Source organism: Drosophila suzukii, chromosome 3, assembly GCF_043229965.1.
Source record: "Drosophila suzukii chromosome 3, CBGP_Dsuzu_IsoJpt1.0, whole genome shotgun sequence".
NCBI lineage: Eukaryota > Metazoa > Arthropoda > Insecta > Diptera > Drosophilidae > Drosophila > Drosophila suzukii.
Window position 1 is genome coordinate 88429310 of NC_092082.1, and position 20874 is coordinate 88450183.

A 20874-nucleotide genomic window follows, 5' to 3' on the forward strand; every position below is an offset into this window, starting at 1 on the left:
TTCAGTGTATTACCATCACAGCCACTGATAAGCTGAGATGATAATTACCCTGCCTTATCAACTGAAATGGAAAAATCTTTCCAGCCTAAAATCAGTCAGTGATTGAAATCCGCGTGGCGTGGACGTGCCTAAGTTAATTCCTTTCAACCATGCAGCGATTTCTGGGAAGGAACAGTCAGAGCCTACTGCTGCGATGTGGTCATCGCTATCTGGCCACCACACCTGTAGAGGAGGTTCTATTCCCCACCAAATCGGACTTTCCCAGCCGTCATATAGGTCCCCGCAAGACGGATGTGGTTGCCATGTTGGATACTTTGGGTTACAAGGTAGGAAGATCTCCAAAAAAAAACGTTGTTCAGAATCTTCACTTTTAATTCAGCAAATCCTAAAATCTACATCATAAGCATTAAACTTAGCTTAAGCAAGTTAGTTTTGTAGAATATCTAGTAACCCTCTTCTATAATCTATTAGTCCCTGGCCGAGCTCACTGAAAAAGCTGTTCCCAAGAGCATTCAACTGAAGAGGGAACTCGACCTGGCCAAACCCCTGAGTAAGTAGCGCTACATACATTATAATCCCAAAATAGCTAGAAATATAGGCGCTAAGGCAATGGACCCCCTGGCGTGTTCGCATGCGCTGATAAGCCCGTCGATAAGCCCGGTTCAGCGGGGTCTCTCGGACTTATCTGTGTTTTGACTGTCTCGGCTTGATCTTCGATTTTCGTCTCCGTCTGGCTGACAACAAATTTCTACTTTGGCCCCACAGATGAGCACGAGCTAATCCGCCGAATCCGCGACATATCTCTGAAGAATCAGCTGTGGCGCTCCTACATTGGAATGGGTTACCACAACTGCCATGTGCCGCACACGATTATACGGAATATGTTTGAGAATCCGGGCTGGACCACGCAGTATACCCCATACCAACCGGAAATTGCCCAGGGTCGCTTGGAGTCGCTACTGAACTATCAGACGCTGGTTTCCGATCTCACTGGCTTGGATGTGGCCAATGCCTCGCTTTTGGACGAGGGAACCGCTGCCGCCGAAGCCATGTGCCTGGCCACGAGGCACAACAAGCGGAAGAAGCTCTATCTTTCGAACCGGGTTCATCCGCAGACCTTGTCCGTGGTCAAGACTCGAGCTGAAGCCCTGGAGCTGGAGATCGTGGTGGGACCCATTGAACAGGCTGATCTGCCCAGTCGGGACTTGGCCGGCATTCTTCTCCAGTATCCGGATACATATGGTGATGTCAAGGACTTTGAGGATGTCGCTGCTTTGGCGAAGAAAAATGGGGTAAGTTTAGTTTATCAGAAATCTCGTAAGATATAAAATAAATTTATTTTTCAAAGTTATAAACATTCAGAAAGATTATATTATTTAGAAAAACATAAGTATATACGAGGTATTTAAATAGTACTAAACAAAAGAAATTCCAAAAAAAACTAAAAAATAAATGTGTTTCCAACATTAAGATATATAGATAATTCTGGATCTCTCCTCAAAATATTCTTTCAAATTCGTAGATTTAATATTTTATATTAATTATCCTACTTTCATTCCTTTTTAGACTCTTGTTGTGGTGGCCACTGATCTGCTATCCCTAACCCTCCTTCGTCCTCCGGCGGAATTTGGAGCGGATATTGCCGTGGGAACTTCCCAGCGTTTGGGAGTTCCTCTGGGCTATGGTGGTCCCCATGCTGGATTCTTCGCCTGCAAGCAGAGTCTGGTGCGCTTGATGCCCGGCAGGATGATCGGGGTCACCAGGGACATGGACGGAAATGATGCCTATCGTTTGGCCCTGCAAACCAGGGAGCAGCACATCCGAAGGGACAAGGCCACGAGTAACATCTGCACGGCACAGGCTCTTTTGGCCAACATGTCGGCCATGTACGCCATTTACCATGGTCCCGAGGGCTTGAAAGCCATGGCCAATCGCATCCACCACTTCACGCTGACCCTGCAAACAGGACTCCTGGGAGTGGGACACGAGGTGGTCAACAAGAACTTCTTTGACACGCTGAACATTAGATTGAGTGGAAATCAGTCGCTGGAGGATCTCAAGGAGCGCGCCGAGCACAAACGCATTAATCTTCGATATCTGGAGGATGGAACTGTGGGCGTGGCTTTGGATGAGACGGTCAGTGTGGCGGATGTGGACGATCTGCTGTGGGTTTTCAAGGCGGAGGCCACGGTGGAACAAATCGTGGCACGACGTGATGTCCTTAAGAACTCCATTGAGAACTCCAAGTTCCTGAGAACTTCGCCCTACCTACAACATCCCATTTTCCAGAGCTATCACAGGTGAGATTAAAGCTTTTTGCTAGTAGTTGATCTTACCATTTTTAGTTAAGACAATATTGTAAAGGCCTTCCTCTTTTACAGCGAATCCCGCATGGTACGCTATATGAAGAAGCTGGAGAACAAGGACATCTCTCTCGTGCACTCAATGATTCCGCTGGGATCCTGCACCATGAAGCTCAACGCCACCACCGAGATGATGCCCTGCTCCTTCCGCCACTTCACCGATATCCATCCCTTCGCACCCGTGGAACAGGCCCAAGGTTTCCACCAGATGTTCAGTGAACTAGAGCATGATCTTTGCGAGATTACCGGGTATGACAAGATATCCTTCCAGCCCAACTCGGGGGCGCAGGGAGAATATGCCGGACTGAGGGCCATTAGGAGCTATCACGAGCACCGCGATGAAGGTCACCGCAATATCTGCTTGATACCAATCTCAGCTCATGGCACAAATCCAGCCTCCGCTCAAATGGCGGGAATGAAGGTGGAGCCCATTAGGATATTGTCGAATGGTTCCATCGATATGGAGCATTTAAGAGCCAAGGCGGAGGAGCATTCCAACGAGTTATCCTGTCTGATGATCACCTATCCATCGACAATGGGCGTGTTTGAGGAAACGGTGGCGGATATTTGCACCCTGATCCATAAACATGGCGGTCAGGTGTACCTGGATGGAGCGAACATGAATGCCCAGGTAGGATTGTGTCGTCCAGGAGACTATGGCAGCGATGTCTCGCATCTCAACCTGCACAAGACCTTCTGCATACCGCATGGAGGAGGTGGTCCTGGAATGGGTCCCATCGGCGTGAAGGCCCACTTGGCACCTTACCTGCCAGGACATCCGGTAGTCAGTCCATTGAGCAGTGAGGAGCACAGTTTTGGAGTGGTTTCCGCAGCTCCTTTCGGCAGCTCTGCCATCTTGCCCATATCCTGGTCCTATATCAAACTCATGGGCAGTCGAGGATTGAAGAGAGCAACCCAAGTGGCCATTCTCAATGCCAACTACATGTCCAAGCGGTTGGAGCAACATTATAAGACCCTCTACAAGGCACCCAATTCGCAGCTGGTGGCCCATGAGTTTATTTTGGATATACGCGATCTGAAGAAGACGGCCAATATCGAGGCAGTGGATGTGGCCAAGAGACTTATGGATTACGGGTTCCATGCACCCACGATGTCCTGGCCCGTGGCTGGAACCCTGATGATCGAGCCCACCGAATCCGAGGACAAGGAGGAGTTGGATCGTTTCTGCGATGCCATGATTTCCATCCGAGAAGAGATTGCCGAGATCGAGGCGGGACGCATGGACAAATCCGTGAATCCCCTAAAGATGTCTCCCCACACCCAAGCTCAAGTCATCTCGGATAAATGGAATCGACCCTACACTCGTGAGCAGGCTGCCTTCCCAGCTGTAAGTTTACACACTTTCATAGATTATTTTGCATAAATTCATTTGCCTTTTTTTGTACAGATCTTTGTGAAACCAGATGCCAAGATCTGGCCCACTGTGGGCAGGATCGATGATGCCTATGGCGACAAGCATCTAGTGTGCACCTGCCCGCCTATATTGCCTGATTTATAAGGCACTTTAGATCTAAGACAAACCTAACACGCGATTGTTGACACTTACTTTTTAATGAAAACAAATAAAGTACCTTTTGTATAAAACCTATTTTAATAGTTTTACTAAATTTGGCCTTAATTTAATTTTGATGGTCTAGGCATCTTAAAAATTAAAAGACTGATAATATTAACTAAATAAATGCAATTTGTTTTGAAAGAATATTTCTAACTAATTTTTTTTACAAAGTACATTACTTATATTTCGTTTTCTTGGCTTTAGATTCAATTTTAGTATCCTTTACATAGTTTCTATACTGTTTGCTCAAAGTATTTACATTATTTGCGGGTATGGTCCACTCAATTGTCTCAGACTGCTTTGTAGGATCGGATGATTCGGAATATTCGGGTATTTCGACTCCCAATAGTTTGCACACCTTGGACAAAACCACATCCACATAGCTGGATATGATTAAATTTGCCTTTTTGTCATGTTTTGTAGGTTGTAGATTACAAATTACGAATTTACCACCTCGTTTGAGATTTTTCAAGGGAAGATCACCGCTGGGAACGATTTGTAAAGTGGTTCCAAGAGCAATATTCAAATCAGCGATGGAGGAGTGCATCAGACCCATCTCAAGGTCGTTTTCGGGAAGATCATGTTCCCAGTCCAGAACGTTATCGTATAGGATTCCCGATCGGCAGCTGCGACCCTTACTATCCATAGAAGATTTGCAGGGGCGGTCCAGAGATTTTTGACCCACTGTTTCCACAGCAGATGAACTCACAAATTGGCGTCTGCATTTCTTACATTGTTCAATATAGATATTGCCGTGCAATTCGGAAAGATATTTTCTATTCAGACCGGATTTTAGGTGCAGACCATCAATGTTCTGGGAGATCACATACTGCACATAGCCACTTTCGATCAGCGCTATAATGGCCATGTGGGTTTTGGTGGGCGTAGCTTCATCAAAGGAGACGTTAAAGTCCGGCTTCTCGCCCTTCTCCTCCAGGGTCCAAACGCCCTTGGGTCCCCGGAAATCCGGTATGCCTGCCGATGTACTGATGCCAGCTCCCGTGTGCAGGACAACGTGTCCGGATTTCTTAATCAAATCAGCAAGTTCCTGGCACTTTTCGGCCACCACATCCTCGTTGTCGAAGCTCTCGGGCGCTCCCAGGATTCCCTTGTTGTCGTAGGCCGAAAGTCCATCCGCATAATTGCAGCTCATGGCTTGATCGAATTTTGATTTTATTTTTAGGTTTCAATTAATCCTTTTTAATATTGATTTGTTTATGTTTTCTTTTGTTGTTTATAATAAGACCATAAAGCAAATGCTGAAAATACCCTCTAACGCGATAAATTAAATTACAGTATGCACTCAAAAAAGTACCCACCGATAAACAATAAAACCAGTTTAAAATAATTTCTATTTAAAAATTTATTTCATTTCTAGAGTTATAAAAAAATATTTTTGTTCAGCAAACAAACTAAGTCGACACAAAAAAAGATCTAACGAACGGATTTTTTAAATTTACATTGATTATTTCTTAAAAGAATAACTTTGTTGGTCAGTGTACCGAGTCGACATCCACATGTTAGGAATTTCAGCCCGCACGGTCACACTCAACCCGCGCGCCTGACGAAACAAAGTGTGCTTCTGTTTTCCAATTACCGGCAAATAAAACAAATTTCGTCCAGGGCAACAGGAATTGCTTGTTTGATCGTTACAACGCTTGAGTTCACATCTCCCTCGGGCGAAGAGCAACTGCAACCGGAAACGGGATAACAGAATCAACAACAAGGACACAGACACAGAGGCGCCATGAAGATCGAGGAAGTCAAGAGCACCGTGCGCACCCAGCGCATCGCTGCCCACAGCCATGTGAAGGGATTGGGCCTGGACGAGGTCGGAGCGGCGGTGCACAGTGCTGCCGGATTGGTGGGTCAAAAGGCAGCTCGCGAGGCGGCCGGCATCGTGGTGGATCTGATCAAGTCCAAGAAGATGGCCGGCAGAGCCCTGCTCCTCGCTGGTCCACCTGGTACTGGGAAAACGGCCATTGCCCTGGCCATCGCACAGGAGCTGGGCAACAAGGTGCCCTTCTGCCCCATGGTCGGTTCGGAGGTCTTCAGCAACGAGATCAAGAAGACCGAGGTGCTGATGGAGAACTTCCGTCGTTCCATCGGCCTCCGCATCCGCGAGACCAAGGAGGTGTACGAGGGCGAAGTCACCGAGCTCACTCCAGTGGAGACCGAGAATCCCATGGGTGGCTATGGCAAGGCCATCAGCAATGTGGTCATTGGCCTGAAGACAGCCAAGGGAACCAAACAACTCAAGCTGGATCCCAGCATCTTTGATGCCCTGCAAAAGGAGAAGGTGGAGGTGGGCGATGTTATCTACATTGAGGCAAACAGTGGAGCCGTTAAGCGCCAGGGACGCAGCGACACCTTTGCCACCGAATTTGATCTGGAAACCGAGGAGTATGTGCCGCTGCCGAAGGGCGATGTACACAAGAAGAAGGAGGTTATACAGGATGTCACTCTCCACGATCTGGATGTGGCAAATGCTCGCCCGCAGGGCGGCCAGGATGTGCTCTCCATGATGGGGCAGCTCATGAAGCCCAAGAAAACTGAAATTACTGGTGAGCTCCGGAATGTTTTACCTTTATTGGAACTAATGTTCTTTTGTGATACGCAGACAAACTACGCATGGAGATCAACAAGGTGGTGAACAAGTATATTGACCAGGGCATAGCCGAGCTGGTTCCCGGAGTACTCTTCATCGACGAGATACACATGCTTGATCTGGAGACCTTTACATATCTACACAAGTCGCTGGAATCTCCCATTGCTCCAATTGTGATCTTTGCCACAAATCGTGGACGCTGTGTTATTCGGTAAGTGACAGAAAAATGTACCGTAGATCTGTTGTAACAACATAATAATAAGCTAAAGAAGAATATACCCTTCATGTCTGATATTGACGTTCTTCGTTACTTTCCCCTTTTTCCAGTGGCACCACTGACATCGTCTCGCCGCACGGCATTCCGCTGGATCTGCTCGATCGTCTGCTGATTATCCGCACTCTGCTTTACTCCACCGCCGACATGGAGCAGATAATCAAGCTGCGCGCCCAAACCGAGGGACTGCAGCTGGAGGAGAACGCCTTCGCACGTCTCAGCGAGATCGGGACCAGCTCCACGCTGCGCTACGCCGTTCAGCTCCTCACGCCGGCCCACCAGATGTGCAAGGTAAACGGACGCAGCCAGATTAGCAAGGATGACATTGAAGACGTGCACTCACTCTTCCTGGACGCCAAGCGCTCCTCGAAGCACTTGTCCGAGAAGAACAATAAGTTTATGATGTAAGGTTTTCGATTCCAACAAAATTATTATTCCATTTGCACGGATTTCCCAATAAACAAAACATGAGCAATTCGTTTGTTGTTATAATTATTTTGGAATAGGTCTGAACCCCTAGGCGTTATTTAAATCAATAAAATAAAAGGGAAGGCGCGTTTTGAAAATGGCGCCCTTAATATCGTTAAATGTATTGGGCTCATTCCAATCATGGTGTGTACACACTTTAGCAACATGCTGAATTATCGGGAATCGAGCTTTGGTCACACTGATTATTGCATCCAAACGTTTTTGACATAATTTTTGTTTAAACTCGTAAGTAAAATTTCCCACCGACTTTCTTGACAAACATGGCCTCGTTTGTCAAGTCCATAGTGCTCCTGGCCTCCCTGGCCACATTTGCGTACTCCCTGTACGTGGTGGGCCTCTTGATGCTCTTCCTGTCGACCCCTCGCTCGATTTCGAAGGCTCACACCTGGATTTTCAATTTACTGGACAACAAGTCGCGCCTGGAGACCGCCTATGGACCCGTGGTGTTCGACACCCTCTACCTGGTCGGATTCATCTTTCAGCACAGCTTCCTCAAGTCAGCCCTGGTCAAGAAACTGCTGGCCAACTTGGGTTTGTCGGGGGCTGAGCGTTCTATTTATAGCCTGACGTCATCAATATGTTTACATGTTTGTATACCCACGAATTGGTCTAAAGAAGCGGCTAACTATATCTTTGGATATTTCAGTACTTGATCGTAAACTGGCTGCCCGCAACGTCGATTCTCCTATGGCAAATCGACGTGAATGAGAGTGCTCCCCTTTGGTGGACCTTTGTGATTACCCATGGTATCTGTTGGGTGGTCATTTTTGGCGGCAGTTTGGTGATGGATCTTCCGGAGTTACTGGGCATCAAGCAGGCCTATTATGATCTGAAGGCTTACGGACCGCCCATTAACTATAAATCCGGGGAATTGCGCAATCTCTATGCTCATGTGAGGCATCCATCGTTTGTTGGCCTATCGGTCATCCTGTTCGCCACCAATGTTATGAGCGTGGATCGCTTGATCATGGCCCTGCTCCTGACCACCTACATGTACCTGGCCTGGTCCACGGATCGCAAGGACGTGGCCTACCAAAAGCTCCAACTGCAGCGCAAGAAATTCGAACTGAAGGCTCAGTAAACTTAATCTCCATAATGTTCTCACTAAGACTTAGTTGTAATCTGACACGAGTTTGTATTAAATAAGAGTTTTCTAACACTTTTAATCCAGTCATAGTTTTGATGTTCAAATTAGTGAGTAGAATTAAATCTTCAGTTCATTATCTGAATGTTAACTTATGTATTAGCTTATCATTAACCAATTCTAACTCATTCTCACAATAGACGGATCAAAGGGTTGTCCCTTAAAAGGGGAACCCTCGGCATCCCAGGCAGTTCGTAAACGATCCAGGGTTTTAGCTTGTTCTGGGTTGGAGGTCTGGATTTCATTTTGTTCCTTATCTGCTGCCAGTTGCTGGACCCTGAGCTTTTCAATGGTGGCCTGGGTATCCTCCGGTAGGTCATCTATGTAGCGTTCGCATTCAATTTTCTTGGCATCGATTTCTGGGTCACCTTCAAAGAGACGCTCCCACCACTGTTCTTTAGATTTGTCTGGAATGTTATTTATAGTGAGTAATTAAAGATTTTAGAGATTATCTCCAGCAGTTACCAACCACAACTAATGAGCAACCGGTTCTGGTCAATGGTCCACACAGCCTCGTTGTGTTTGATCCGCTGGCTCAGGTTTCCCTCGAGGATTATGACCTCCGGACTCTGTTTGCTGCTCACTTTCATGTGCTGGGCCTTAATTGAGATATTAAGTTTTTTCGCTGCTTGAAGATCCTTGGGTAACAGGATATGCACGTCCAGATCTTTGAGAGTCTGTGACCAGCTATGGGTTTCGAAAACAGCTCCGTTTTTGTAGTCACTGGGCGAGAACATGGTTTCCTCGTTAGATTTTTGTGGTGGGAGATTTTTCTTGGAGCTGTTATCTTCCTTTTGGGATAGATCTTCACTCTCCAGGACCACTTCTTCAATGGCGGGCGGAGCAGTTTCGCCATCATCTCCTAATGCTCCACCATCGGCGGTCATCGTTTGGAGCAAGCAATCCGGATCGTAGCGCTGCATAGCACCATATAGAATCTGATCCCTCATGCCCTTTGGGAAGCCTATTTTATCAGATTCATCCCGCTTTGTGTGATAAAAATCAGTACTGAAAGAAAAGGAAATTAACATTTGGTTTTAGAATATGCTTAAAGTACTTACTTGCGCCGCAGGAAGCCGAATATTGAGTCCAGGAATCCTGTAATTGTCTTTCGATCCTGGAGAATCTCCATTAGCATGGCGTCGTTCCTTTGGAAGTCCATTTTTTAGGAAAGCAATACCTAGTAAACAAAACTGAACTAAAGCCGGTTTAAATAGATCAGCTGTTTTGGCCATCTATCGATAAAGCAAATTTAAAAAGTGCAATATACACAACATTTCTAAATTACTGGTAGCAAGTTGGCAGTTCTGCGTCAAAACAAACTTATCGATAGCTCTGTAACTCCATTCCTAAATTATAAATTATAAATAGAAATATAATAAAAATGATCGGTAGGCTATATTTTTGGTACAAAGACAACGTTTCCAACGAGGTGGACTGTCTGGCCTGTCGATTGGTCAGTGGAATTGGTCTCCTTGGAATCGGTGCATATCTGTTGGCACAATCGAAGAAACGTCCGAAGCCGCTGGAAAATTACACCATGAAAAGCTTGGCAGCAGGTGAGCCATTCATTTTGTCTTCCACATTCCGGTTTTCATGATCAATTTCTTCTCCTCCGCCCCCAGCCGTTGGTTTACTGGGCGTGGCGCGACTGGGGAATGCGAATTTCCTCAAAGCAACTGCCGAAGAACCGAAGGAGCAGGAAACCAAGACTTTAAAGAACCCCGCTGGTCATCAGTTCTTTGCTAGACGTTAATTGAATAAGGTGCTTTTAATTGTAATAATTCGTTAAATTTATAAATGTTTGGGTATAAACCTATACATCGTTTAAAGTTCTTTTCTAAAACCATCTTAATCCCACAAAGGCTATTGGAATATTTAGAATCTGCATATATTGTTACCTATTGGCTTTTATTTCATGTTTACAAATATTGACGTCTAGGGATTTTCAGTTTTATGCTGCATTCTGGCTATAAATTTGCGGAAAGTAATCAATAAGTTATAGAGGCCGTATAATATTTCTTCCCTACAATATTCGTAGTTTTTTGCTCGGCTCTTGTTGATCTCATGATTTACACAATACGTTGTTACTTGGCTTAACAAAATATTCTTTACTAGGCTATTTTTGATCATTTAACTTTAACAATGAGCTTTAAATTTACAAATTTATATATGGGCCTCTATAATCTTGTCGATTGCCTTCCTGTACTTTCAAATCCCTAGCGTCCCACCTTGCCCAACTTGGTGTCAGTCTTTGGATTGGCCGTGATGTTTTGCACCGCCACAATTGTCTCGTTGATGTGTGTTTGCAGCTGGCGAAGGCTTTGAATCTGGAGAAGGCGCAGGATGCGCATTGGCAGGTCCAGGGAAGGATCGTTGGAGGAGACCACGTCGTTTCCCTTGTCAAAGGGAAAGGGTGTGCCCACAATCGGCTTCCGACCCTTGGCAGCGGGCGAGAGGCGTTCGTGCACCACCCGGGCAACCGCCTCCAGCTGCAGCAGGTGGTTCGGGTGGTGCGGCACGTTCAGTTTGCTGGCCAGCAGACGCACTGCATCCACAAACGCCTTTTCCTGAACTGTTGGTAAACAAATTTAGATTAGTACTGTTTATATTTTATACCCTTACTAATAAATTGGGTTTTTGTGGTAAATTTAAGCGTAAATTCACAAAATTTACCATTTTATGCATGACATTTTAACGTTTCTAACTAAGTTAAATTTCAGAAATGTAGAAACACCATGAACTAAATTAAGAACTATGGAAACCCTGTAATTTTCTTAATGGTGAAATACAAAAATCATTCTTACCATTAATCTTTCCATCGAAAATGGATTGGACCTTTTGGTGGGCCTGCTTGCCATTGCTTTGGGGTGGTCCCTGCTTGCTGTTGATCGAGGCAAACTGTCCAGGATCATCCAGAAACTCCAGACGGACGGCGTGACTGAGGATCCAGGCCAGCTGCTCCTGTTGGGTCTCCAAAGGCGGCATGTTCAGATCCGCACAGTACTTCATGTAGCCCTCCTCCCACATCGTGGGATTGTCGATGTTGCGCAGCTTTTCGCGATCCTCAATGGTGTATAGTCGGATTTTCTGGTCCTCCACCCACAGGATTGTGCTGGCGAATTCCTTGCGACCTGAAATCATCGACTGATGATTTGTCATTCCAAGCATCAAGGACATTTCTTACTGCTCAGCGCCACATCGCCGGGCGTGGGATGACCCAGGGCCTCCAGTTTCAGCTTCAGCATGGTCTCCTTTCAGCCGCTTTTAATACAAAAATCGATACGATTCGCTTATTAAAAAATTTCACAGCCGGTAATGCTTCTTCTTCTTCTTCAGTATGACCGCGGAATACATTCCAAGTGGTCACCCCAATAAATCGATTTACTCTAGTGATGGGACTGCTAAAAATATAACTATCGGACTGCCAACTCGTGATTATTCTAGCTATTTTTGAAAAGAAAGTAACGAGGATTTGTAGAACAATCCAAATAAGAGTTTGTTGAATAAAAGTTGGCTGAAAACTTTATCGTTTTACCAAATTTTAAACTTTATAGGGAAAACATAAAAAATATTTGTATACGTTAACTTAATTGGAAACATATGCAAACATTAAATATTTAACTTAATTTGTTAATTTTTGGTTAGGATATTTTACAACTGACGTACTTACAGTATGTGTTTTGTAGGCACAATGTTTTAATTTTAAATGATTTAAAATATTTTAAAAATTTACCATTCACGTCTGACAATTATATTATTTTTGCTTTTAACTAATGCAGTATTAGTTGTACAAAGCTTTTTCCGGTAACTACAGTTTATTTTATTGTCGGCTGGATCTTCGATGTCCACCCAGTAAAAAGTATCATAGTTTAGTCCTCCATCTCCCGGCATTCGCATTTATCTTCATTCCATTCTAGGATAATCTTGCCCCATCCCATTTAGCGTTTCCGATGGCCACAATTTATAGGTAAAACTGCAACCACTTTTCCACCATCCACTCGCGATAAGAAACGACAAAGACAAAGTCTGTATTGTATATCATATATGTATGTATATTAATTAAATAATTAAATTAAGTTTGAGGGACATACATTTACATCCTAGCAAATTATAGACTAATAACTACACGTTATATATCGAGATGCTGAGTTATAATATTTGTTTGCAAACAACTACACGAATACACGTATCAACAGCAGCACTTTTCTATTATCCCTCAGTGTCTTGTAGTTCCTCTGGATCCTCTAGGCAATCGCCCCGGAATACAGGAGGATTACCAGAGCTAGAAGCTACAAATCTGGAGACCAGACAGTTCGTTTTCGTTCTCTCTTATGTAGCACGTTAATTATATGTGAGAAAGTTTAGTATACAAATTGGTGCACCCACCCATATATGGTTTTTGTTTTTATGGTTTATTGGTTTCCTAACGCCAAGCTTTTTGGGTGTGGGTGTGTTCGTTATTAGTCGTATTTGCGTGCTTCTCTACAGCTTTAGTTCGATTTGCTTCGCTTTGTGTTTTATAGCATTTTATGGTTGTGTTTTGTTTTGTTTGTTTTCTTGGTTTTATTTATTTAATATTTTAAATTAAGATTAAGATAAAAACCTAATTATTTATCTTGTCATTTAGGCCTTAAGTAAGTTCGATATAAAATAAATTGAAGCAGCAGCACTTCCAGCAAATAATACAGTTAACATAAAATTACAGCATTAGGGTGTTCAATTTATCAATTTGTTATGTTCAGTATGTATGTATATGTTATGCATATTTATATATTTATATCACCTAATTTGATTTTAATTTAAATTTTTCATTTGTATGCTTGTTTCGTTTTACTTCGCCTCCGAGTTATGCGATTAAAACTAAGAAATTGGAATTTTCGCAGACCATCCACACAACATACACACAAACATAATACGAAATGCAGTGCTGCCACTTACATGTGCCTTCTAACATTGCGTAAAAAACAAAAATACAGTGAAATTTACATAATAGTTAAGTATGTACAATTGTTTTAATCATCATCGTCTCCTATCGGTAATTCTTCTGCGTTGCCCTAGTCCACATAAAATCCATTAAACTGCAGTACAATAGGTCATATTATATGGGGCTTGGGTTTTAGATATTTCCGTATGATTTCTGCTGTTCAGTTTGTTCAGTTTATGAGTTCCAATGCTGCACATTGTGGTAATATGTAGGTATTAGTAAGTGGTAGAATTTAAAAACTATTCTCTATATATTTATATCAATGTCTAGATGTACGTATGTATGCATTCATCCCTTTTACATACACAATTCATTCTCATGTAATTTAATGTTAATTTATGCATTTATTTATATATATATTTAATATACGATAAACCATAGCGTGCGTATGCATATGTATGTGTTAGTTATTCCTCCTTTCTCGTCCCTTCGTCGTTTTTTATTAAATTTAATACAATAAGTATGCTGTGTGCTTGAATTTCGATCTTCCCATCGTTATAACTTCCGCATCATGTTCGTCGTCTCAATAATAATCCTCCGATAGGATGTCTCAGTTGTTCTGTTCTAGCTTTCGCCCTAAACAACAGTTTTCATTTCGTATTATCATAATTTTGCTGCTGCAATTGCTTAACGCTTAGGGTTTAGTTATCATATTTACTATTTTTAGATTTGAGTGAAAAAATATACAGTTGTTATTGTATTGACTGTTACAGTGATGGATACAGGTGAGCCAAATCCATCGCAGAGACATTCCTGCTGCTGCTGAGTTCCCGTTTACGTATCCTTGAGCTCCAAGGACTCCCTCTCCCAGGCGCCATTTAAGTAAATTTACATGCCTTCTCTACACTGACTCCAGGGATCACCTCCCCGATCATCATCTTGCACCTCGGAGTTGCTCCCGGGTCCGCTGTTCCTCCACATCCATTTCCAACTCCAGCTTAGTCGACTGCCCCTCGGGGGGTTCGTGGCCAGTAGTAGGATGCTGGCATCATTGTCGTATACTACGCAACGGCTGTCGTTGTTCCTGCATTGGTTGGCGGCGGTGCCGCTGGCTGTGCCACCGCCGCTCCGGCGGACACATTCGAAGACGACGACGAGGGTGGGGCAACGGAAGCCGCTGCAGCCGCCGCCGCAGCTGCTGCTGCCGCTGCACTGGCGTTGCTGAGAGCCGCAGCTGCGGCCGCCGCTGCAGCCACCTTGCTCACCTGCTGCTGCTGATCGTTGACCATTGCTGCTGCTGCTGCTGCCGCGGATGTTGCTCCCGGTGCTCCGACCGATGTGGCTGCGACTGTGAGCGTCGATTGGCTGCTGATTGCACTGCTGCTGTGGCTGCTGTTGGTGGTGCTGTTGTTCGTCTGGTTGCTGCTGGCCGTTCCGCAGCTGTTGCTATTGGTGCTGCTGTTGCTCACGTCGTTAAACGTCGCTGCCGGCGGCAACTGCTGGCTGCTGTTGCTGTTCTCATCATTCACCACTGCTGTTGTGGATGTTGATGCTGCAGGCTTTGCATCAGTGGAACTCGTTTCCGACGACGCTGACTCCGCCTTGACTACTGCTGCTGCTGCTGCACTGGCAGCTTGCTTCTCCGCTGCTCCAGGACGCAGCTGTTGTTGCTGTCGCTGCTGCAGCAGGCGGAACTCCACGGAGTGTATGGGTCCAGTTCCTCGCGACACTTGGTAGAGTACCCGCGAAATAATCAAAGCCACCTGCTGATCCAGGATGTGCGACATGACCAGACCAAGCAGCCGCTGTTCCTGCTGCATGAACAGGGACCGGTTGTCTGGGTGCTTGGCCAGATGGAGCAGGGTTCCAGCTGCTCGCCGCAGCATGTCCAGGCTGGTGCCCATCGAGTCTGGATTCTCGCGCAGGTAGTTGATGCCATGCTGGTTCGCCACGCCCAGCGCCGTTTGCTCAGCCTGTTCGATGAAGGCAACCAGATAGGAGATGCATGGCGACTGGAGCGCCACAGTGCGAGCCATAGCGCTGTCGGCGGCGGCAAGGTAGTGCAGCAGATTCACAGAGAACTCTCGCAGCACCTGATCCTCGTTACGGCACAGATGTCGGGTGAGCACGGCGCAAAGCTTCTCGAGCCGCGAGAATGGGGGAGTAGCAATCACCAGATCCACGTTGGCATCCGTTACGCACAGCTTGCAGAGCGCCTCGAGCGCCAGGCGCTGCGGAGAGAGCGCCGTGTTGGGTCCGCACGATGGGAACGGATCCTGGCCATGGGCACTCGGACATACGGCCCAGTGCAGCAGACCGTCAATCAGGGGGCGGGCGATGAGCTCATCGTAGCGCGACAACTCCAAATGACCGGCAATGTTGGCCATGGCGACCAGCATATTCTCCCGAATGGTGATCAAGTAGTCCCACCACCATTCACGCTCTCCTTGCAGCGAGCTGCACGAGTCACTAAAGTCCGTGTCCTCCTCGCGATCGTAGTTCCGTGTCTTGGGCGTGCGACGCAGGTGCTCGTGGTTTAGTAGGAGCAGTCGTCCGAGCACCGCCAAGAACCTGGTGGACTTGGCCAGCACCGTCTCGTTGCCGGGTACGAACGTCAGGTTGCGGAAGATGTTGGAAAGGGCGATGCAGCGGCGCGCCAATGAGTCTTGGCTCTCGTTGACCAGGTGCAGGGACGCCTCGTCGCGTGTGTAGCACTCATCCTCAAAGCTGGAGTCACGCCTTCGCTGCAGCACACGCGCCACATCTTTGGCTGTCGTCCGGGGATCAAAGGTTTCGGGATTCGAGGAGCAGGGTGCCACGCCGTTGGTCAAACGTTGCTGGGGCGCTTCGATATCCATGTCAACAGGGCGACAATCGCTGTCAGCCGTTCCAGGCTCCTTTTTGACATCCGCGATTGGCTGGGCGAATTCCTCACTCGCCAGCTTTGACTTCTTGCCCTCAGCATGAGGTCCACTGCTGCTGCTACCGCCGCTCACCAGTCGCCTCTTCTTGTTGAACGCCTGTTCCTCCGAACTGTTCTCCTCCTGCTTTATTTCCGGCTTTCGGGCCGTGGGCGCCACTTCCGTCCGCGTTTTCGCCTTCTTTTCAGAGCGGACGTAGCGTGCAAATGGAATGTTTACAATCTCAGACTTGAAGACGTCGATTATGCCGTCGAGGGGATCTGGTTCGGTGAATCCGTACGTCCAGGCGTCGCTGCCCACGGGTTCCAGCTGTTCGTACAGGCGGTTAGTATCTATGTCCCACGCCTTCTGGCGCTCGTCCACGAAGATGTCGTGATCGGCGGTCTGGATGCGCACTGGCACACCCTTCCGCGTGACCATCGTGTAATTGGGCGTAAAGGAGAGTAGCAGTGAGCGCTCCTCGGGATTGGGCTGTACTCGCACCTGTCCCAAATCAATGCCCTCGTCGGCGTCTTCAGAGTCACTGCCGTTACCGGGTCTGCTCTTTCCACTGCGATCCATGTTCTCGTAGTGCCGTCTGCGGTTGTAACTGCTAATGCTGCGAACACACCGCGACTGCCGCCCGCTGCTTCGTAGCTTTTCACACATCACAGTGCCGCTGTCCGCATCGTCGTCCACCGCTTCCTCCGCTAGCAGCGAGGATGGCTCCTCGTTTTCCCGTTCGTCGAACATCTCGGCGAGATTCTTCTGAAAGTGTTCCAGCAGCAGAGTCAGCAGGCCGGGCAGGTTTGAAATGCCAAAGAACTGCACCGTAGAATCGTCGAACAGTAGTACATTGAGAACATCTAACGCCCAGGTGCATTCGGTCAGCAGACCGGATCGCATGGCCATAAATATCCGCCATGGATCCACCGGGCACACGTCTGCCTTCGTAAGCCGCTTTCTCCGGTATAACACCGGTGTGGTGGACTCCACGCTATCGTGCGGGAAGATCAGTTCCTTCTTCACCAGCTGCGCTCCGCCTCCAGGCATTCCTGGCGGTCCGTATCCACCGCCGGGTGCAGTCTGATTGGGCGGAATCTGATGCGGATGCTGGTGCTGTGGATGCTGATGAGGATGGGGGTGTTGATGCGGCGGAGGCTGCTGCTGCAGAGGCTGTTGCTGCATCACTTGGCCCGGCATCGGCGGTTGCTTTTGGGCCATCATGCCGCTGGGTGGCACCTGCTGACCCACACCCTGTGATGGTGGCGGTGGCATAGCGTACGGTGGCTTGACCATTCCACCAGGTCCCACTTGGGGCAATCCTGGCGATGGAACGCCGCCATGGGTAGCCTGTTGCGGCGGTGGTTGTTGAACTCCACCCGGTTGTTGCGATTGTGGCTGCTGTGGCGGCATTCCGGGCATCCTCTGCGGCTGACCTGGTCCGGAGGGTGGGCGCAGTGGGGAACCGGGTGGTGCTATTCCTGGCTGCGCCGCTTGACCGGCATTCATCTGTGCCCACTGTGGCGGCGCCTGAGGAGGCTGCTGTCCAGGAGGCCCAGCCACCTGCTGATACGGCGGCTGCTGCTGTTGCTGTTGAGGCTGCTGCTGCTGCTGGGGTGGCGGCGGAGGACCTTGCTGCGGCGGGTAGCGGTGCTGATCCCACTGGGCCACTCCCGCTGGCTGCTGGATGGGCGGTCCATGCGGTGCGCCCTGCGGAGGCGCAGCACCGCGTGGTGGAGCACCTCCCCAGCTTTGCGGAGCAGGCGATGTTGGGTATTGTGGCCGATACTGCTGCGTACCGCCTTGCCAAGCACCTGGTTCAAAGAGAAAGCAAATGTATTACTATTTACTCTATGCACTTTAATCTATTATATGACTTACCATATATTTGAGGCCTAGCATTGTAGCCTGGATAGGGCTGCGAGTCTTTGATGAAATCGGGATGCCTTCGTGGCTGTGGACTCTGCGAAAAAGCAAATACATATGCCATTAATAAAATTCAAGCCAAGACTAGCTTCTAAAGATTCTTACTTGATCTGGTGGTGGTTGATAGTAGTCCTGCTGGGTGGGCCTGCCCGTAGGATAGGCGCTGCTGGGTGGTGCTCCTGGAGCTCCGCCGGCCGGGGGTCCGCCTGCAACCGTCTGCGCCGGCGGCTGAGGACCACCTGGCGGTGGCTGACTGTAGGGTCGGCTGCCGTAGGGGCCGTACTGATTGGCACCAGTTGGAGGACTGCAAAAAGGATTAAAAAGAAAAAACAAAAACCAAAAGTTAGTAATCCTTTTCAGTAATAAATCATAGCTCGAAAGCTCAGTCCAGTGAGTTTATATCGGGCAGCTACAGTACAGAGAGTGGTGAGTGTGCATGGGGGTCTGGTCTGGATGTGGTGGATGTGATATGATGTCGTTGTGTTTGGGGTCTGGTGTGGGTAAATTGGGGTGCACTCACGCTTCCCCCTCCGGTCCGTAGGGAGGGTACATGTTTCGGTTCTGCGGCGGATATTGTCCTGGACCCTGTCCGAATGGCTGGCCGGGTGGCCCAGTGGCGTTGTACTGATCGCTCGAGCCGTACTGCCCGTATGCCCCGGGCTGTGATGGATACGGTGAGCCTGGAAAAGTGATTTATAAAGAAAGCATAATGATAAGAACGATTCCACGAAAACGGAGTACTGCTTGCGTAACAGAAATATAAAAACGATTACGAAACGACGAATCCGTCTGAAACTAAAAAGTTGCTAAAATAAAATGCAAACAAATTTCGAATGTCTAGATCTAAAGCTAAAGTAAAGTAATTTTTATATAAATTAGGGTTGCACACAGGCAAATTTTGGATAAAGTTTAAAAATTGTGAATAATAAAGAAACTGAAAGGAGAGCTTAAGATTTAAAATATCACAGTATAGTACTTGAGATTAGAATTACACCAGCCATGCAATCATTACCAACTAGTTAGGATCAATAGCCAAACGTATCTTAAGAGTAAAGCAACAGTAAGACGAACAAAAATCGATGGCACATGAAGGAAAGTATGTGAAAATAGGATAAAAAAGAAGAGATGAGGGAGCAAAATAAAACATGAGTATACCTGGCGTTCTAGACACAGGCGTTGGGTAGCCGGAGCCACCCGGCGGGTAAGGTGCTCCGGCGGCTGGGCGCACATGCTGCTGAGGCGACGGCGGCACCTGACCAGGCCCATGTTGCTGTGGTGCTGGTGGTGGCCCACCGCCCACTGGCGGTTGGGGCTGCTGCCCCTGCTGCTGCTGCTGTTGCTGCTGTGCCGGCGGCGGTGGTCCCACCGGCAGGCCAGGATGCTGATGCTGTGGATGCTGCTGTTGTTGCTGTTGGGCTGCTGCCGCCTGTTGGGCTGCGGTGTGCGGTGAATGTGGGGGCGGCGGATGTGGCTGTGGGCCACCGCCTACAGCAGCAACAGCTCCAGCACCACCGGGACCAGCACCTGGACCTGCACCTGGACCTGGGCCAGGACCGGCTCCCGAACCCGGGCCAGCGGCAGCAATGGGATCCTCGAAGGGATTGCTCACGCTTATATTATCGCCGGCGGCAACAGCGGCTGCGGCGGCGCCTGAGGGGCGGCAAGCGGCGATTTGGATGATTTGGTTTGGATGAATCGAAATGAATGAGTCAATGAATCACACACAAATGAATTGTTTGGTTGTTGTTGTTTTTTGGTGGTGGAGATACATGGAAGCATCGTTGTTGTGATGGTGGTTGGTGGTAGTTGGTGGTGGTGGTGGTTGTGGAGTTATATATTTTAGTAGTGCGCCCACACAAACGTTACAAAAACATAAAAATGAATAAACAAAATACACACATCAAATTAATAATTATTGATCAACGTAAACACTTAAATTGGTATACTTAAATACACGTATATATATGTACAGAATAGGTTGGCGAAATAGGTTCGAGAAGAAGCATATCATCTATCAGATAACAATTTAGCAGTAATCGAAAACAAAGATACCAGAACATAAAATGGTTACCACAAAATAAACATAAAGTATTATGTATTAGAGTGACAAGATCAGTTCTAACTTTTAAAACACCTGCACAAGTCGGCGAGCTCTAGTTTTATTATATTTATATAATATTTATTAGCAAGTTTGTTTAAATCGTTTTTAAAATAAAAAAAATTGGTATAATAAGAAGTTAATATCATTTTAAATTAACTGGCAAGCGATTTGTATAGTGTTTTAATCAAATTTAACAGATCTAAAGCCACTCCTATGAATAAGTTATATATAGAAGAGCAAGTTAAATGTGTTCTTACCGGGATGAGGAGTCTGCGGGTTGTTCTGGGAAGGCGGACGTTGCATTTGGCCCGTGGCCGCATAATCCGGCTGCGGTCCGCTGGCTCCCGGGTAGGGACTGCCACCCGGATAGCCGGGATAGCCATCGATCGCCGCGTTTGGAGCGGAGCCTGGCGGGGCAGGGAACGAGTCCTGAGAGTTCGAGGAACCTGTGGAGTTCGTAGTTCCAGCATCCAAATGTCCACCACCGATTGGTTGCAAATTGTATGCAAGTTGTTTTTTTCGTTGTGGTTTTTGAGATTGGGAGATCAGACGAGAAAGTGGTG

The 20874-nt window shown here is 47.2% G+C and overlaps 8 protein-coding genes across 19 annotated transcripts in view; 4 read left to right on the forward strand and 4 right to left on the reverse strand.

Annotated features, from left to right (window-relative positions):
• The first annotated feature begins 87 nt into the window (after window positions 1-87).
• On the forward strand, window positions 88-3972 carry LOC108012054 (glycine dehydrogenase (decarboxylating), mitochondrial). Its single transcript, XM_017077334.4, has 6 exons — window positions 88-326; window positions 472-550; window positions 766-1292; window positions 1567-2300; window positions 2382-3711; window positions 3772-3972. Exons 1-6 carry the CDS (start codon window positions 150-152, stop codon window positions 3880-3882), a joined length of 2958 nt encoding a protein of 985 aa, XP_016932823.3. The 5' UTR covers window positions 88-149; the 3' UTR covers window positions 3883-3972.
• Window positions 3973-4029: 57 nt separating this feature from the next.
• Sirt6 (sirtuin 6) lies at window positions 4030-5177 on the reverse strand. The gene has a single exon (XM_017070326.4). The coding sequence runs from the start codon at window positions 5090-5092 to the stop codon at window positions 4115-4117; it is 978 nt and encodes a 325-aa protein (XP_016925815.3). The 5' UTR covers window positions 5093-5177; the 3' UTR covers window positions 4030-4114.
• Window positions 5178-5474: 297 nt separating this feature from the next.
• pont (RuvB-like helicase pontin) lies at window positions 5475-7296 on the forward strand. Its single transcript, XM_017077319.4, has 3 exons — window positions 5475-6503; window positions 6560-6758; window positions 6875-7296. The coding sequence occupies exons 1-3, from the start codon at window positions 5687-5689 to the stop codon at window positions 7227-7229; spliced, it is 1371 nt and encodes a 456-aa protein (XP_016932808.2). The 5' UTR covers window positions 5475-5686; the 3' UTR covers window positions 7230-7296.
• A 178-nt stretch (window positions 7297-7474) lies between these two features.
• On the forward strand, window positions 7475-8476 carry LOC108012038 (nurim homolog). The gene is made up of 2 exons (XM_017077318.4): window positions 7475-7897; window positions 7957-8476. Exons 1-2 carry the CDS (start codon window positions 7571-7573, stop codon window positions 8389-8391), a joined length of 762 nt encoding a protein of 253 aa, XP_016932807.3. The 5' UTR covers window positions 7475-7570; the 3' UTR covers window positions 8392-8476.
• LOC108012037 (nudC domain-containing protein 3) lies at window positions 8454-9685 on the reverse strand. Its single transcript, XM_017077317.4, has 3 exons — window positions 9516-9685; window positions 8924-9462; window positions 8454-8861 (listed from the first exon to the last, which is right to left on the reverse strand). The coding sequence occupies exons 1-3, from the start codon at window positions 9614-9616 to the stop codon at window positions 8575-8577; spliced, it is 927 nt and encodes a 308-aa protein (XP_016932806.3). The 5' UTR covers window positions 9617-9685; the 3' UTR covers window positions 8454-8574.
• Window positions 9686-9777: 92 nt separating this feature from the next.
• On the forward strand, window positions 9778-10273 carry LOC118877952 (uncharacterized). The gene is made up of 2 exons (XM_036818715.3): window positions 9778-10013; window positions 10080-10273. Exons 1-2 carry the CDS (start codon window positions 9839-9841, stop codon window positions 10208-10210), a joined length of 306 nt encoding a protein of 101 aa, XP_036674610.3. The 5' UTR covers window positions 9778-9838; the 3' UTR covers window positions 10211-10273.
• On the reverse strand, window positions 10207-11802 carry LOC108012048 (RNA transcription, translation and transport factor protein). The gene is made up of 3 exons (XM_017077328.4): window positions 11642-11802; window positions 11262-11588; window positions 10207-11029 (listed from the first exon to the last, which is right to left on the reverse strand). The coding sequence occupies exons 1-3, from the start codon at window positions 11700-11702 to the stop codon at window positions 10674-10676; spliced, it is 744 nt and encodes a 247-aa protein (XP_016932817.3). The 5' UTR covers window positions 11703-11802; the 3' UTR covers window positions 10207-10673.
• Window positions 11803-12488: 686 nt separating this feature from the next.
• osa (trithorax group protein osa) overlaps window positions 12489-20874 on the reverse strand; it is a 31649-nt gene continuing 23263 nt past the window's right edge. For 7 of the 12 annotated variants that reach the window (XM_070995791.1, XM_070995790.1, XM_070995792.1 and 4 more), the window contains 6 exons: window positions 20569-20794; window positions 19366-19860; window positions 18731-18890; window positions 18316-18514; window positions 18166-18247; window positions 12489-18098 (listed from right to left, as the gene is read on the reverse strand). In XM_070995791.1, coding sequence (XP_070851892.1) covers window positions 14443-18098; window positions 18166-18247; window positions 18316-18514; window positions 18731-18890; window positions 19366-19860; window positions 20569-20794 — 4818 coding nt within the window. In that variant the 3' untranslated portion in view covers window positions 12489-14442. The remainder of the gene's footprint in view (window positions 18099-18165; window positions 18248-18315; window positions 18515-18730; window positions 18891-19365; window positions 19861-20568; window positions 20795-20874) is intronic. The other 5 variants (XM_070995798.1, XM_070995795.1, XM_070995797.1 and 2 more) reach the window with 2 other exon arrangements.

What these genes read in the sequence shown, in the direction of transcription:
- Sirt6 (XM_017070326.4), bottom strand. Translation starts at nt 5,092, where the DNA reads ATGAGCTGCAATTATGCGGATGGACTTTCGGCCTACGACAACAAGGGA.
- LOC108012048 (XM_017077328.4), bottom strand. Translation starts at nt 11,702, where the DNA reads ATGCTGAAGCTGAAACTGGAGGCCCTGGGTCATCCCACGCCCGGCGAT. An exon ending in CGGCGATGTGGCGCTGAGCA is followed by an intron (nt 11,589 to 11,641) that starts GTAAGAAATGTC and finishes CGATGATTTCAG; the next exon opens with GTCGCAAGGAATTCGCCAGC. An exon ending in TTTCGATGGAAAGATTAATG is followed by an intron (nt 11,030 to 11,261) that starts GTAAGAATGATT and finishes GTTTACCAACAG; the next exon opens with TTCAGGAAAAGGCGTTTGTG.
- LOC108012054 (XM_017077334.4), top strand. Translation starts at nt 150, where the DNA reads ATGCAGCGATTTCTGGGAAGGAACAGTCAGAGCCTACTGCTGCGATGT. An exon ending in TGGATACTTTGGGTTACAAG is followed by an intron (nt 327 to 471) that starts GTAGGAAGATCT and finishes ATAATCTATTAG; the next exon opens with TCCCTGGCCGAGCTCACTGA. An exon ending in CTTTGGCGAAGAAAAATGGG is followed by an intron (nt 1,293 to 1,566) that starts GTAAGTTTAGTT and finishes ATTCCTTTTTAG; the next exon opens with ACTCTTGTTGTGGTGGCCAC.
- LOC108012038 (XM_017077318.4), top strand. Translation starts at nt 7,571, where the DNA reads ATGGCCTCGTTTGTCAAGTCCATAGTGCTCCTGGCCTCCCTGGCCACA. An exon ending in CGTCATCAATATGTTTACAT is followed by an intron (nt 7,898 to 7,956) that starts GTTTGTATACCC and finishes TGGATATTTCAG; the next exon opens with TACTTGATCGTAAACTGGCT.
- LOC118877952 (XM_036818715.3), top strand. Translation starts at nt 9,839, where the DNA reads ATGATCGGTAGGCTATATTTTTGGTACAAAGACAACGTTTCCAACGAG. An exon ending in CATGAAAAGCTTGGCAGCAG is followed by an intron (nt 10,014 to 10,079) that starts GTGAGCCATTCA and finishes CTCCGCCCCCAG; the next exon opens with CCGTTGGTTTACTGGGCGTG.
- LOC108012037 (XM_017077317.4), bottom strand. Translation starts at nt 9,616, where the DNA reads ATGGACTTCCAAAGGAACGACGCCATGCTAATGGAGATTCTCCAGGAT. An exon ending in TTCGGCTTCCTGCGGCGCAA is followed by an intron (nt 9,463 to 9,515) that starts GTAAGTACTTTA and finishes CTTTTCTTTCAG; the next exon opens with TACTGATTTTTATCACACAA. An exon ending in CCGGTTGCTCATTAGTTGTG is followed by an intron (nt 8,862 to 8,923) that starts GTTGGTAACTGC and finishes ATAACATTCCAG; the next exon opens with ACAAATCTAAAGAACAGTGG.
- pont (XM_017077319.4), top strand. Translation starts at nt 5,687, where the DNA reads ATGAAGATCGAGGAAGTCAAGAGCACCGTGCGCACCCAGCGCATCGCT. An exon ending in CAAGAAAACTGAAATTACTG is followed by an intron (nt 6,504 to 6,559) that starts GTGAGCTCCGGA and finishes TGTGATACGCAG; the next exon opens with ACAAACTACGCATGGAGATC. An exon ending in CGTGGACGCTGTGTTATTCG is followed by an intron (nt 6,759 to 6,874) that starts GTAAGTGACAGA and finishes CCCTTTTTCCAG; the next exon opens with TGGCACCACTGACATCGTCT.